Raw genomic sequence first — 15,697 nt, 5'->3', positions numbered from 1 at the left:
ATGCATAGAGAAGAGGTTAATCACCCTGGATCTCAAGACTTAAGTAGAAATCCTAATTTTCATGAAAATTTCCAAATCCTTTAAAAGGGCCAAGAAACCCTAAATATTCGTTGGAATCAAACATTGAAAACATGTATAGGTAGAGGAAGGTTGGGAGAGCCACATTATGCAAGAAATTCACGAAGAAGATGACCACAAACCTTAATATTCCAAGAAAACCCTAATGTCAAGAAAGTGTATGAAAGTGAGCATTGAAGGTATCATTGAGAAGCTTACACATTGTATAATCATTTGCTAAGCTTGCAGCACCAAAGGACACCATATGGCTTCATCACCAAAAGAGCTTGAAAGAAGTTAGTGCATGAACATAGCTCATGGGCTAAAATCGACGACTCTTCCTTGCATATTAGTTCTCCATGTGTAGCTTAGAAGCTGCTCCATACTTGCCCTATGGTTGTAGAAGAAGAAACTAACCCTAAAGGTGCTCTATAGCCATGCAAAGTGTCAAGGAAGAAGAGGGAAGAGCAAAAACGTAAGGAAGCAAGATTTCCCCCAATTTTGGTCCAAATTTTCTAATAATTTGGTCTTGATCCCAAAAGTTGGTCCCTAAATTCAAAAATTGGCCCAAATCTTACATTTTCGCCATTTTTCCTATCCGCATCAAAAAAGTTACAGTGTGCAGAATTAAGAAAATTCCCAAACCACATGTAAACACTCAATTTCGTTGTTATTTCTTGCCCAAATGCACATAAAAGCTCTCCAAAATCAAATTCCAAGCTTTGATACCAATGTAAAGGTGGGAACCATGAAAGTAAAAGAAAATACTCATGCACATGTAAATCAAGAACTCCATAGCCATAGCATGTACCATATGAATGACAAGAATATAGTAAAAGGGGTATGGGTTTAAGCTATACCCAAGGAAGCAATGCACCCTCACATGAATGGTCATGAACCAGCTCCCATGAAAGCCCAAGTGTGGTAAGTACACAAGTGCTCCAAGAAGTGACACAAGGTCACCAATGTAAAATGATCCAAAAGTTCCCTTCCATGGGCCACCACCCCTTTTATAGTCCTACCCCAAAACTACTCATAAATCCCAATATTTGCAACTTTAGGGCATTAAAATAACCCTTTATTACATTTCCTTATCAGGGTTCTATCACAGCGGCCATAGTATGGGCTTGTGATCTTTCTGATGCTATACAAGGTCGTCTAGTTGTACGACTGTTGCTTTGCATGCTCATGCTCCACTGCATTGGCTGGTAGATGCTGCATGTGGTAGTACAAAAGTAGGTCCAGAGGTACACACCGAATCATCTTTAAGGGTTCTCGAAAGAAAAGCACGTAATTTAGGTTAATGTTGAATTTTTTATGCACCCTGTTTGTTGCTTCTGTTTTTGTCATTGCATGTGACTCATGCATACTATATGGTATATTGCACTATTTGGGTTCTTGCATGTTGCATATATGTATTTAATTTTTCTTTTTTAAAATGCTTGTTTGCTTGTTTTCATGTCTATTCTGATTTGTGGATGCACCTCTAAAAAGGGAAGACAACATACTTGATGTCTGAAACCAGTGATAAATTAAAAGATCTTGGTAAGTTTTTAAATAAATTCTTTAGTAATATTTTTAGTTTGAATCTAACCTAAGGTTTGAAGCTTAAGTTACCCATATTAGTTAGTGCCAACTTTTGCTGGCACTAATACTAGTTGGGAACTCTTGGTGCTTCCAAAATCAAATTCTATCTAAACCTTCTCCTCCAATTTCCAAATTCTTGTCAAGTGGCAGTTTTGTAAAACTCTTCCTAAAAATCTCTCTCTAAGTGACAGCTTTGTGAAACTCTTCCTAGAGATATAGAGATAAAGATAGGGATAAGGAAGAAAAGCTTCTCGCTCCCGTGACTTTGTGAACATTTTGACGCGAAAACGCAGAGTTCAGGTGGGAGACTGCCATATGGACGCGGAGGCTAGCCCGACGATGCAGAAGGTCGTGGAGATCAGCAGAGCCGCGCTGGATCGGGGTGACTCACCCCTCCTGTGGGCAGTGGACGTGGCCAGGTGCCTCCAGGATGCCGCCATGGACATCCCCAGCCTCCAGCTCGGCCAGACCCTGGTCACGTGCGTCTTCAGCTTGGCCCCCCTCTCCACCCTCTCTACGTACCTCCACCACGCCATGGCTTCACACCTCGTCTCCTCCTTCCACGTTCTTGGATTGCTTACTCCCAGGTAGCTCAGATTTCTTCTTTCTTTAAGAAATCATTATCATTATCTTCATTTCTGCAATTTGCTACATAGAATGAACTTATCTAGTAAGATCCTCGATTGTATTTAGTAAGTTACTTACTAAACAGCAAATTCATAACAGTGCTACATAGTAAATCAACAAATCGCTATATATTAATCTACATAAAGAAACATTGCTATATAGATCAATATGCAAAGAAATCACTATATAACAATGTCTATAAAAAGTGACTTTCGAGAAGAAAAATGAATGTCCAAGGAAGGAATATATAAAATCACGTTCATCAATTCACTATGCTAAGTACTAGACTTCGGAGGATAGTTCTTGCATCTTCATAGCAATTTATATACAAATATACTGCAACCCACACAACAACTTGACGTAGGGGTTCATTGAGGCTACAGTGCTACGTTCTTGCACTCGGAGTCCCTTCAGGTTGGGAAGAGTTCGGAGGGGAGTTAATGCATATTGCTATTAGAGAGAGGCGCATAGCCAATACAGCACTCTATTAGCTCGTAGCTTTTGCTAGACCGTGAATGTGGAGAGGATGCAACGTTTGATTCTGTGAAGCCTTTCAGTGTTAAAGAGAGCAAAGAACTGCAGAGCTAGCTAGGGAAGCTTGTAAGATGGCCACAATTTGAGACATGTGGAGAGAGAATAGATTTTGCAAGGGGATCAGCCGATCATTAGTGAGCTTGGTGAGGTTGCTGCAGTTGTGGATGTGAGTTTCTGAACAAGCTAGAGAAACAACCTGGATACTCTCTACAACCAAATCTTCTAAGAATTTGGCTTCAAGTGCAGCATTGAGGAGAGTGGGTGTGCCTCTTGTGAGGCAGAGTTTATAAACCCTGGTGCAAGCATTGAGATTAGCAAGGATTCTTGTAAAATCCTTGATTTTGTAGCTTGCGCGTGTGAACCTCCCACACACAGATATACATACACACATACATATGTATATATATATATATATATATATATATATATATATATATATATATGCTTTGACGACCACCCCCCATTCTTCTTCACGCTGGCCCACAACTCGATCCCCTTGCACGTCAGCGCTGGTTGGACCTCCCCTTGCATGTCGACGCCGGCCACACCTGCTGCTTGTGGTCTTCTCCATCGACCAGCCTCGCCATGGACTTCTCTCTCACTCTCTCACACCCCAGCACCTTCCTCTCTTATTTAAACCCCCCTTTCCTCTTAGCAGGGACGGACACCACACCCCCCCGGGCCCCCCCTTCTCTCGCTTCCTCGTAGCCTCTCTTTGCCAACTCGTTACACCTCTCCCTCTCCCTCACCCGCCTTCTCTAGCCCCTCGTAGCAGGCATTCCACTCGTTCTCTCGCCCTCTCGTCACCCCCTCTCCTCTGTGCAAGGTGACACACACACACACACGCGCGCCAACCTCTCCCTCCCTCGCCCTCCCGTCAACCCTGCCTCTCTCACACTCTCCCTCTCACTCCGTCTCTCTCACACACTCTCTCTCACACGTGTACACACATACATGTCTTATGTCTTGCAAGCTCGAAGCTATGAGAGTGATGTTTGACTGGGTAAAAACAAAAAGAAAGGTGGTCTTTTGCAGATATGGCGGTGCCTCTATGCACCTCAACTCTTATCTCTTATGTTTCTCCTTCTCCGCAGTAGTCACGGACCAGCAAGACGTGAATGCACACATGGCTTTGCGCACTGCGTGGTCTTCATCATGGGACACGGCAACAACCGACCCTTGCAAGAGCCCATGGCTCGGGATAGTGTGCGACGTCACGGGCAGACGAGTTGTCCAACTGTACCTTATCAATTAAAGCCTAATGGGAATCCTTCCTCTTGCTATAAGAGAATTGTCAAATCAATTAAAACCTAATGGGAATCCTTCCTCTTGCTATGGGAGAATCCTTCCTCTTGCTATGGGAGAATTGTCAAATCTGACAGACTTGGCTCTGGATTATTAACCTCAAGATTGTAGGACTAAGAAGAGGAGAACTGACATTGTCAGTGCAAGTACGAGGTGGGGTGAAGGAAATTTGGACTAATTTTGGGCATTTGTAAAATAACTTGGCTAAGGGGCCAAGGAATTAGGCACCTTTTTAACCTAGTATGAATGCATTGACTTTTATCACGTAATTTTTGGGCTTGCAAATGATTGGCTGACCGGAGCAATCATGGCTAGAGTAAGATCTGAGTATTCAATCACAAATTCGTAGTGCGAAGTCCTTGTGTGCAGAGTAAAGCTTGGATCAGCAGTTGGGAACCACAAAACAGCAGGTTTTGGCTCTATATATAGCTTTGGAGCAGCAAGTATAGTGAGTAACATGCATTAGTAGTTAACGCACATGTATGAGTCAAGATTTGAACAAACATCATTCATTCAGTTAATATACAATAGATCAGGTAAATCTCTTCCCTTCTCTTTGTGCATTTTCAGTTTTGCATCTAATTAACATGCTTGTGTGTAGCATGTACCTTGGCATCATAGCATAGGTCTTTACTAGGAAGTCATGCATACAGTAGCTTAGGTTCTCTATGCATAGGTGCTAGGATAAGTCTAGGCAAAGTCTAGGTCTAGACAATAGATAGCAAATGTTGTTTTCTCTCTTTTGGGGGAAGTTTGCAAACTCTTCATGGTAGCCTTTAAGGCCTTTCTAGAAAACATTAGAGATTTGGGAGCAAGCTCATATCTCTTGGATGTAGAGTATGAAAAGAAAGCGAGATGAAAACTTTGGCAATGCAAACAAAGTTGACAAAGGTACAAGGGTGGTGAGTTCACCAAGAGTCGAAACTCAACAGGAGGGAGTTTCCTCGATAGTTGGAGAGCTTCAAGGACCTAAAGTTGTCCTGGAGTTTGAGTCAATGGAAGGCCAAGTTTATAGGGATACTAGTCACATGCATGGGATAGTTTGGATGCGACAGATTGAAGTCAACTAAGAGATTTTATTGGTTGATTCTAGAGGGTCAACACAAGGGCAAGAACTTGTCTCCAGCCCAGAATAATCTGGTTTCACAAGTTCACTTTAGTGGCAGTTGAAGTGAGTCTAGAGGTTTTTTCTATGTCAGCAATACTAGTGGAGTTAACAAAGCAGGATTCTCGGTTGGAAGAAGAGGTTGAAGACAGGGAGATGTTCCCCCCGTGTTGTCCAATTTATGGAACATGGAGCTACATGCTTTAGTGACTAGATTAGAGTAAGTTTTGTGATGATTGGGATGTTATGTCTTTTGACGTCACAAAGAATGATTCTAGAATCCGACAAAAGATTGCCAACAAGCAGGTAGTGGGTGATCGAGGTGGAGGTGGAGAAAAGGTGAATTAGGTTCCTCAATCCGCCAGGTTTAGTAGGAGGGGATGCCACATGTACAAATCAAATTGGTGGCATGTGGATATAATTTAGTAGTTTAAGGACAATTTGGACCAGTTGTGGGTAGCCTAAGAATGTACAAACCAGCTTGGTCAAGGCGAGAAGGATTCAGGATCTTTTCAGCTTAGTATGAAAGCATCAAGTGACTTTTATGACATAATTTTTGAGCTTGCAAAAGGTTGGCTGATTGGAGGGTTAGATTTGAGCATTCGGTCACAAAATTGAAGGGAAAGTCCGTTCAGTAGAGGAAAGCCTAGATTAGCAAGTGGCAGCCACAACACAACAGGTTTCAGCCATGTATAGCTTTGGAGTAGCAATTACAGTCAATAGCATTTATCAGTAGGTTAACGCATAGCATTCATGAATCATAACAAATTTTCATTCATTTGGTTGATATACAGTGGAATAGGTGATTCTCTTTCCTTCTCTTTGTGCCTTTTTAGTTTGTGCACCTAATTAATCACATCTAAAATTTTCTCATTCTTGCATATGACATATTCAGCACACATTTTTTGCATTTTTGGTTGTTTTCATTGTCATTTAAGCTGAATTGAAAAAGCCTCGATTGCATATGCTCTTTAGCTTTTTTTTTCCCGACTGGCTTTCCTCTTGTAGTTTTTGATTTTCCACTACCCGTAGGCGCTTAATTATCTGCCGTGGCGATGCAACCAAGGAATCACCAAGTGGGGTTTTGAACCCAGGACCTCTTGGTCCTAGACAAATACCTTCACCACCTGAGCTATCACCTCATTGGCATATGCTCTTTAGTTTTACTTCCTATACATGTGGAATTGATTGCTAGCATGAGAGATCATATCTAATTTAGTCCAGATTAGCATAAGTGCTTAAGGTCAATCATATGTGTCACGCGAAACAATTTGGCACGTGGACATTATCAGCCTAATTATGGGCAATTTTGGACAAGTTTTGGGCATCCTAAGCATGTGTAAACCAGCGTGGCCAAGGGGCTAAGTGATATTCACCTTTTTAGCCCCATATGCACACATTATTTTGTGACATAATTTTTGGGCTTTCAAAAGGCTGGCCGATTGGAGCAGCTACGTGCTTATATAAGCAAGGCTAGGGTCATTAATTAATCATGTACAACTGGATATGTAAGTTGCACCCTGGATCAGCAGTGAGCAATTGCGGGCCACATTAGGTTTCAGCCCTGTGTAGCTTTGAAGCAACAATAAAGTTAGTAGCATGCATCAATAGCTTAATGCACATCATTGAAGAGTCCAGATCTAGTCAATAATTGAGCAATCTTTGTAAATATTCAATCATTTAGTTAATATACAATAAATTAGTTGAATCTTTCCTCCTCTTTGTGCATGTTTAATTTGTGCATAATTGCAGTACATAATCAACAGGCTTCTATATAGCATGTAACATTGGTATCAAAGCATGAAATCTATCCCGAGGTAGTTAAACTAGACCAATATCCATGCATTTGGCATGTAACATTGGCATTAGAGCATAACGTACACCTTGAGGGGACTGAGAGGCTCAAAGAAAGGCCAATATTTCCATGCATTGCGCATGTAACATTGGTATCAGAGCCTAGTTATGATTTGAGGAGTCATGCATGTAGTTTAGCTTTTTTTCCATAGGTGCTAGGGAGAGTCTAGGCAAGTCTATGTCTCGATAGAAGGCACCAAGATTTGTTGGCAAATCTAGAAAAAGTTTATTGGAATATTAAGGATTTACTAGAGAGTGAAACCCTAATCACCATAAGCACAAAGCTTCATCCTAACCTTAAAGATTAATGCTATTCTAGTTAACATAATCAAAGAAGATTAAGATATAACTAGCACAAAGCTAGAAGTGAAGCAAGAAATTAGCACATAGTGACAAGCAAAGAGATAAGCTTGGGACAAGTGTTTTCACAAAGGAAGGTCACAAAGACCTATCAAACTTGCTTATTGTTCACAAAGAAAGGTATAAGTTATATAGGCTCCAAGAGCCCTCCCAATGACCTAAGCAATGATGTCAAGGACTTGCCACCTATCCCTTATCTAGATTCATCTAAGCTTTACTTTTCCCTTTAGTAATTGGCCACTTACACAAGAGAATAACCTTAGACTTCATGTCTATTATTTTATCTTAGGCTCTAATAAGTTGTCCCCAATGTGCACACTCGTACACAATGGATGTTAGATCACCTAGATTCTATCACTCCCTCTTGATCAAGCATCACTGACACACTAGCTATTCATCATTCAGTGAGTATCTAAGATGCGCCTCTGACACGCCAGCTATTCAGCGTTACAGTGAGTGACGAAGATGTGTCGTCCTTCTCATCTTTGACGCTGTTGCCTCCCTGCTCAGCTCCACTGCCACCCTGTTAGTCGGCGCCTGCTGCTGAGATCTAGCTCAGCAACGACCCTGCCGGTGGCCGACACACTGACACGCCAGTTATTCATTGTTCAGTGAGTAACTAAGATGCGCCTCTGACACGCCAGCTATTCACAGTGAGTAACTAAGATGTGTCTCCCTCCGTTGAGATCCAGCTCAACATCGACCCTGTCGGTCGTCGCACTGACACGCTAGCTATTCATCGTAGTGAGTAACTAAGATGCGCCTCTGTCACGTCAGCTATTCATCGTTACAGTGAGTAACTAAGATGCGTCTCCCTTCTTAGCTCTGACGCTGCTGCCTCCCTGGTCAGCTCCACTGCCTCCTTGTCAGTCGTCGACGAATTGCGGACGGCTACCACGCTCACCACCGCCTCCTCGACTGCCTTGACAATCAGCTTGTTGCAGCCTCCACACTTACTACCGCCTCCACTAGGCAGAGCGCTTGACAGTCAGCTTATTGCAGCCTCTTGATAGCCACCTCGCTTAGCACTGCCTCTTGACGGCCACCACGCTTAGCACTTCGTTGGCCACGGCCAACCAGAGCACACCGTCTTTGTGTTGGGCACTATACACACGATCAACAGTTGCTTTCAGACGTGCCTCCAGCACCTTCTTGTGGCCCCAGCAGAAGCAAAAGGATCCAGATGACCAGTCGGAACCCAGCAGAGTGCTTCGGAGATTAGAAGTTCTTGAAAATCTCCACCGTCTTCTCTCTCTCTCTCTCTCTCTCTCTCTCTCTCTTAGTTGCGAAGAAGCTCTCTCTCTCCCTCTCTGTTGCAAAGAAGCATTCTCTCTTTCTCTTTCCCTCTTTGTTGCGAAGGAGCTCTCTCTTTCCCTCTTTGTTAATAATGAGAAACTCTCTCATTGTTGAATGCCTCACATATAATCACTCAAACAAATTTCTCCCTCCTTTCCTCTCTCACTAGATTGACCCTATGGCTTCACAAGAAACATCTCTCAATTCTCCAGAGTGTCAGTCAATGGATTTACAAGAAAACACTACACATAGATAATCACAAGATAAGCCTATGTATCACACATCTCCCAATTAAGATGAGCTTTTGTAGTATATAGCTCAACTAGACAAGTATTCACAAGAAGAGAATTCCATAAGGAAGAGAAGTAGCATATAATAAGGAAAGGAATACTCCCTCTTTTTCTCAACACTTCACACCCTATTCTCTCCCTCTTGTTGACATACTCATAATCTATTGTAGCAACATCTCCCTCGACCTCCCCAAGGTTAAAGAGACACTACACTTAGATATGATAGGTAGAAAGAATAGAATAGAGAAGATCAAAAGAAGATTATTCCTCTGAATGATACAATCCACATAGTATTAGAGAGTTGAGCAACATAGAATGCCCTCTTAATGGTATCACTTAATGAGAAGAGATTAGAGCTACGTCCTCACATAAACTCGTGGTAATATGGATGCCAACACACAATTAGCTCCACACATAATACTCTTCACAAAGAAGGCAATGTGGGTAATCATGAGGACACTAACACACAGTTAGCTCCAACTAAACAACTTTACAATGAAAATTATTAGGATGTTAATTAACACATAACTAACTCCCGTTCAAACACAACTCACAAAGAAGATAATAAGGATATTAATTGTGACATGTGGGGATAGATCGTAGTAATCACAACCTTAGGCTAAGCTAAACTTCACTTGATGATGCTTAAGAGATAAGACACATAGAGGGAAGCCAACATTCCAAGGGTGGTCCAGGAAGGAAAACGCTGAAGAGAAGATGAGATATGATGCTGACTGTATGTTGAATTGTATCCCCTTGTCTCCTAGGAAGGAAAATGCGGAGAAGATCCAGATGCCCCATGTTGAAGTGATGTGATTGCTTATATATGGGTGAATGCTGTTGGTCGGTTACCTTTACTGCAGTCGGCTGCCTTTTGTACCTTCACGACCTGTAAGAAATTAACACATAGTGACAAGCAAAGAGATAATCTTGAGACAAGTGTTTCCACGAAGGAAGGTCACAAAGACCTATCAAACTGAGTCAGCAATGACAGTAAAGCCGGAAGATGTAATGAAGTTCCTACAATTTGATCTCAAGGAGGAGATGTGTCCACAAAGGTATTGGTCATGTTTTTGGAAGCTGAATGCTGAAGTCACACGTAGTCAGCATTCACACGTAGTAACATTGTTGAGACGATGGGGCATGTTGTGTCGTTTGCCATCACGTCATGTTATGTCATTCTAGTACTTGATAGAAGATTGAAAGAAAAAACAAGCAGGGAGTTGATGATCTAGGTGGAGATGGAGAAAAGTGGAATTAATTAGGTTCCCAAGTAGCAAGAGAGGACGCCACGTGCACCAATTAACTGGGTGCCATGTGGACATTATCTTGCCAATTATGAGTATTTGCGGAGCAAAGGGCTGGGCATTTCTTAGCCTAGTTTGAACACATTAAGTGATTTATGACATAATTTTTGGGCTGGCTCGACTTAAGCCGTTATGTGCCTATAAAAAAAAGTAGGGCTAGGGTCATACATAAGTCATTCAAAAATAGATATGCAAGCCTCAGCTCTAGATCAACATTTAGTAGCCCGACACAGTAGGTTTCAGCTGTGCGCACAACTACTTTGGAGCAGCAAGTAAAGTTAGTAGCATTCATCAATAGCTTAAAGCATTCAAGGGTCTTAATCTAGTCGAGATATAAGGAATCATTCTAAATATTCATTCTGGTTAATGTATAATAGATAATGTGAATCTCTCTTCCCTGCTCTCTATGCATGTTCAGTTTTAGCGTAAGCTAGCATTAATTTCAGCACATAAACAGCACGCTCCCATATTAGCATGTAACAATATGCAAATAATTCAATGGTGGTTTTGTTTTGCTCTCTCGATGTTCTGGAATTTTATCTGCTTGATAAACATTTTCTTCTATGTACGCATACACATTCTTTATCATTATTCCAAACACCCTGCAATTGTTGACCAAAACAGATTGTGATTTTTGCTTATGCCCTTGTTAGCTGTGAAGGCAAAGTATGTGCATTTTGAAGGCTATATCAAGTTAATTATTTGAAGAGGTTTTGCTCATGTCTCCCTAAGCTCTGTTCGTTTATGGCATGTTCTTATTTTAAGTCTAATTGGTTTGACGCAATGTAAATGAAACAATCAAGTGAGGGAAACGTATGAACTAAAAGATTATTTTTTTTGGCTTTTAGGGTTTTGCAAGCCCGGCTCTCCTGTCCGGAGTTGTACTCAGTGTACTTGGAGCTCGCAGGCACTTATATCTTTTGTCTTGGCTCCACAAAGGCCATGCCTTGTTGTGACATGTAAGTGATTCAATGGAATTCTTGTTGACTATTTTGTCAGATATGGTTTTTTTCCCTTCTGGGGTGGGGTGGGGTGGGGTTGCAAGGTGTACTGACATTTTAAAGGATACAAGAGCTAGATGAAGATTCTAGAGCAAGAATGCTGATTAGACAGTTTAGAATGTTGTAATTTGCAATGCTTGCTATGTGTATGTGTGAATGAACCTTATCAAACAAAAATTAGACTTCTTGTTTGCACACCTGTGCAAATTACAACATTCTAAACTGTCTAATCAGCATTCTAAACTGTCTAAACTATGAGAACACTCGCCCACACTGAAACAAGACTTGAGTTTTTGTCCTTAATTTGAGGTTGGGCTCAAATCAACTCACCTATAGCATGCTTGTGATGCGAGCATCAGTCTGTTTCTATTTGGGTTGTCTTTGTCCAAGGTAGCAGCTAGCCTATAACGATGGTTCTTTTTTGCTCCCCGCCCCCCACCCCAAAGAAAAGGATCAGAAAAAGAAACATCCATACCCTTCCAGGGAGTAAAAAATACAATGTAGCATAAGGGGGGCTCCGTCCTTGGCTGGCTGCCATCAAAGGAGGCTATGTCGGAGGGGGAGGGGGGAAAGCCACATTGGATGCCTGTAATGCCAAGCTACGCTGTCGTCCCCTTGCATGATGAAGGGGCCAGGTCTCCAAATTCAAAGGAAGGTGTCAAGCCTCAAGCGGTAGGGCAAAGCTGAATATAATGTACAGCCCAAGGAGTGTCCAGCAAGCTTCCAAGTCTTCTAGAGTGTTGCAGACATGAGCAAGCATTATCTCAAGCTTTTTCTAGCTTGTCATCTTTTTACGAGCTGTTCATGCTCTTTTTTTTATTAACAAAGTAAATTTAAGATTATAGTTGAATTCCTCTCTGTCTCTCTTACAAAAAAAAAGATCATAGATGAATCTCTACTCCACTAGAGACCTAAAGTGTGATTGGAGCAACAGATATGGCCTACTAGTCATGCTCTCATGATTTTACCCACAGCTACTGCATATCCATGGTGCACTTACACCACAAATTTCAATGATCATAAGATGCAAAGTGAAGTACTCTAGCCACCCATTTTATCTCTGTACATTGAGTGCTGTTCTAATCGCTTGCCTATTGTATGTGTTCAGTGCTAGGCAATTCTATTTAAAGATTTGGATTTGTCAAAATGTAAAATAAGTTGTGCTTATATTTTTATTTTTGCAAGACACTTATGTTGAAAAAATTGGACTCGAGAGAATTTTTACTGAGAAACAAGCTAGAAAAAATCTAAAGCTGAGCATTATAAAGTGCCATGATAACAATTCTTACTTTTAGGCTAACAAATAGATAATAATAGTTATTTTTATAAATTTATAGGGCAATGATAGTGTAAATATTGGACAAGAAAATTTTTACTAGGTAATGAGCTAGAAAAATTTTTAAGTAGAGGTTTATAGGGGGTCATGGTGATAAGTCTTGATTTTGACGGCCAATGAGGTGATAGCTGTCACCATTTGGTACCTTCACCAGTCTTCATCAGTGTTTTGGGGACAGAATAGAACCAAGGTGAGAACGGGGATTTTCCATAGAAGAAAGCTGAAGCATTTACTTCCAAAGTTTGGCGTGAAAGATGGCTACAAAGCATGAGCAACATGGGATTTTATTTATTAATGTGGCTTATAAGGTTTATAAGTCAACAGGTTCACATATCATTAAAGTTTGGCCGGACTTATTATTATTTTGGGCATGGATCCCTGGATAGGAGGAGGTGCCTAGCACAAACTTGGGCAACAATCTGGGAAAAGCATAAAGTGGATATTTTGGGCATACTCAGCCACTTTTGGCAAAAAGGAAAAGCACATCCAAAATAAGAGCTGTTCGATTCTATTAAAAAGCAGGCAGGTAGGTCTGTTTTTATCAATATGCGCATGCACCAATCTGGTCCACTGCCCCTTCTCCCTCTCAGCGCTGGCCGTACAACTCTCGCTCTCTCTCTCTCTCTCTCTCTCTCTCTCTCTCTCTCTCCAGGTGCTAGCCGTACAGTTCTCTCTCCTCTGTGCGCTGGCTGTACACAGCAGCAGCAGGCGACTAAGCTCTCTCTCTCTCTCTCTCTCTCTCTCGTTTTTGCTATCGTATGTGGGCTGGTTGACTGCATCAGAGATGTTTTTGTCCTCCTCGACTGGATGCGCACAGAAAAACACAGTATAGAAGCTGCCGTACAGCAGCAGAACAATGTTTGTACAGTCAACCACACATGTGGCTACAGCTGGTGTTCTTCACTCTCACAGTCATGACCTTGTTTTGGGCAGATTTGGGGCTGATTTGTGGACTGTTTTGAGACAGTTTTTGACAGCTTTTGGTGCTGTTTGTATCTTGGCTCTAGATAGAGATATGGGAAAGAGTTTTGCTGATGCTTTGTGGAAAATCCGGTGCAAGTCTGCACCCCTTGTAAAAGCTTCTATCTGAATAAAGAAATTCCTATGGGGGGTTGATGTTCCGGCTCAGTGCGGTCTTTTTTATATTGTTTATGGTTCTTCTGCTGTGTTTCAAAGCTCTGTGTAGTATTTGAAGTGTCTGTCTATTGTTCTGGATCCCTAACTTCAGTTACAATGGTATTAGAGCATAGGTTTTCTCGGAAGCATAGGCTTCCTTCCAACAATGAGAAAGAGAAAAGATCAGAAGTGGGGACTACAACGATCAACAATTTTGCTATTGAGCTTATGAAAGCAGTCACGTGTCAAGAGCATGAGCGGTAGACAGCTTGGTCTAAGGATTTATGGATTTACAGAATTTATCTTCGGAGTATGGATCTGTTTTTTTTTGCCCATTTTTCCATATGGATTATTCTGGATTATAAATCAAGTTTACAAGCAAGATATATGGAGCTATACAAGATATCTTATACGCATGCTGAGGAGATATTTCTTTTGGCTTTTTGACGAACTTGGCAAAGAAAAGTTAAGTATACTTTGAGTGTTGCAAAGTTCATGCTTTTTGCAATTTATTGTAAGTGTTTTTGGACACTTAACCCTTGTATTCCCGTACAAGGAGAATTGTGTGTCTTTTGCCTTGAATTGTTTCAGGTAAACACTGCTAATGGTTGAAAAGCTTGGTTTATATGGTTTTTCATGCGGATATGTTCAACGACTATAGACTATGTCTTCGGCATATTTTTGCTCGAGGATTTATACATATATGATGGTATGGTACATCTATATGGTTATCATTTCCTCAGTGATTCTTGGGATTTATATATAGCTCTATCACTCCCTTTACGGGGATGGAGTATGTTTTTGGCTCCCTTTTATTCGGGATGCAGTGGATTTATGGATATGGTATGGATCAAGGATTTTTCTATGGATTTCTATTATCGGTCAAAATGCTTGTAAAACTTATCTATCGCAGACATGTTTTTGGAGAACCAGGATCTCTATGCTTGTGATTTATTCTTATATGAACTCATGGAAGAGTTGGTGACTCTGTCCAGTGAGAATCTAAACTAATGGAAGAGTTGGGACTCTGTCGAGTGAGTATGAAAGAGTTGGTGACTCTAATCAGTTTGAAGAGTTGGTGACTCTAATTACTGACTATGTGAATTCATGGGATCATGGAAGAGTTGGTGACTCTGTCCAGTGAGTATTTCATGAACTCATGGAAGGGTTAGTGATCCTGTGGACTCGTGTAAGAGTTGGTGATTCTAGTTAGTTAGTATCTGGACTCATGGAAGAGTTGGTGACTGTGGTGAGTATCAGGACTCATGGAAGGGTTGGTGACCCTAGTGAGTAAAGGCTCGAGGAAAGGGGAAACTCTGGTGAGCATCTATGGTTTCATGGAAGGGTCGTGCCCTAGTGAACCATATGGACATGTGAAGCATGTTTGGCTTGGGCATGTGTATGGAGGGCTAAAACCACGGGCTTTCATCTTTGTGAAGATCCATCGGGTACTCTACGGCCACGTGTCCCCAAGGCTCGGAGTGCGGGCTGAAATCCGGGCCAATAAGAAATCCTTCCAAGGCTCACTATCGGGAAGGAGTCCTTTGACAATTAGCTTGCCCAGCAGGGCACAACTTTGAATAGCTGGATTGATGAGGCCAAGCCCCCCTCTGCTACATGGCTGAATGATCACCCGCCATGCCACCTTGGCCGTGGCTGGCCTCCCATCACTTCCGGCGCATAAGAAGTTCCAGATCAATCATTGCACTTGGCCAGTGCATGCCCGAGAAAAGGCCCAACACGAAGTGATGTACCATACGGTGGCTAGTAGTACCTAGTTCGCCACCTCCACTCTGCCTGCTAGGGAGAGCCTCGCCGAGCTCCAATATAAAAGCTTCTTCCGAATACTCAGAAGAAGCGGGGCGAGCTGCTGCTCAGGAGAGATATCAATGCCAACCTGGCAACCGAGATATTGAACTGGA

General features: G+C 41.8%; 1 protein-coding gene across 11 annotated transcripts in view; it reads left to right on the top strand.

Annotated features, from left to right (window-relative positions):
• The first annotated feature begins 1,852 nt into the window (after positions 1 to 1,852).
• Positions 1,853 to 15,697, top strand: part of LOC147606326 (mediator of RNA polymerase II transcription subunit 33A-like) — a 63,982-nt gene continuing 50,137 nt past the window's right edge. For 2 of the 11 annotated variants that reach the window (XM_086792205.1, XM_086792201.1), the window contains exons 1-4: positions 1,895 to 2,231; positions 10,947 to 11,032; positions 11,171 to 11,281; positions 13,903 to 14,484. Coding sequence is in view for 4 of the 11 variants with exons in the window: in XM_086792197.1 (XP_086648323.1) it covers positions 1,960 to 2,231; positions 11,171 to 11,281 (383 nt within the window). In the remaining 7 variants the exon portion in view is untranslated. Of the gene's footprint in view, positions 2,232 to 10,946; positions 11,033 to 11,170; positions 11,282 to 13,902; positions 14,485 to 15,697 lie in introns of all 11 variants that reach the window. The other 9 variants (XM_086792204.1, XM_086792200.1, XM_086792197.1 and 6 more) reach the window with 7 other exon arrangements.

This window comes from Cibotium barometz, chromosome 57, assembly GCF_041138505.1.
Source record: "Cibotium barometz isolate CiBa-2024 chromosome 57, ASM4113850v1, whole genome shotgun sequence".
Lineage (NCBI taxonomy): Eukaryota > Viridiplantae > Streptophyta > Polypodiopsida > Cyatheales > Cibotiaceae > Cibotium > Cibotium barometz.
The sequence above is the reverse complement of the archived record's forward strand: the minus strand, read 5'-3'. Positions and strand labels throughout refer to the sequence as shown.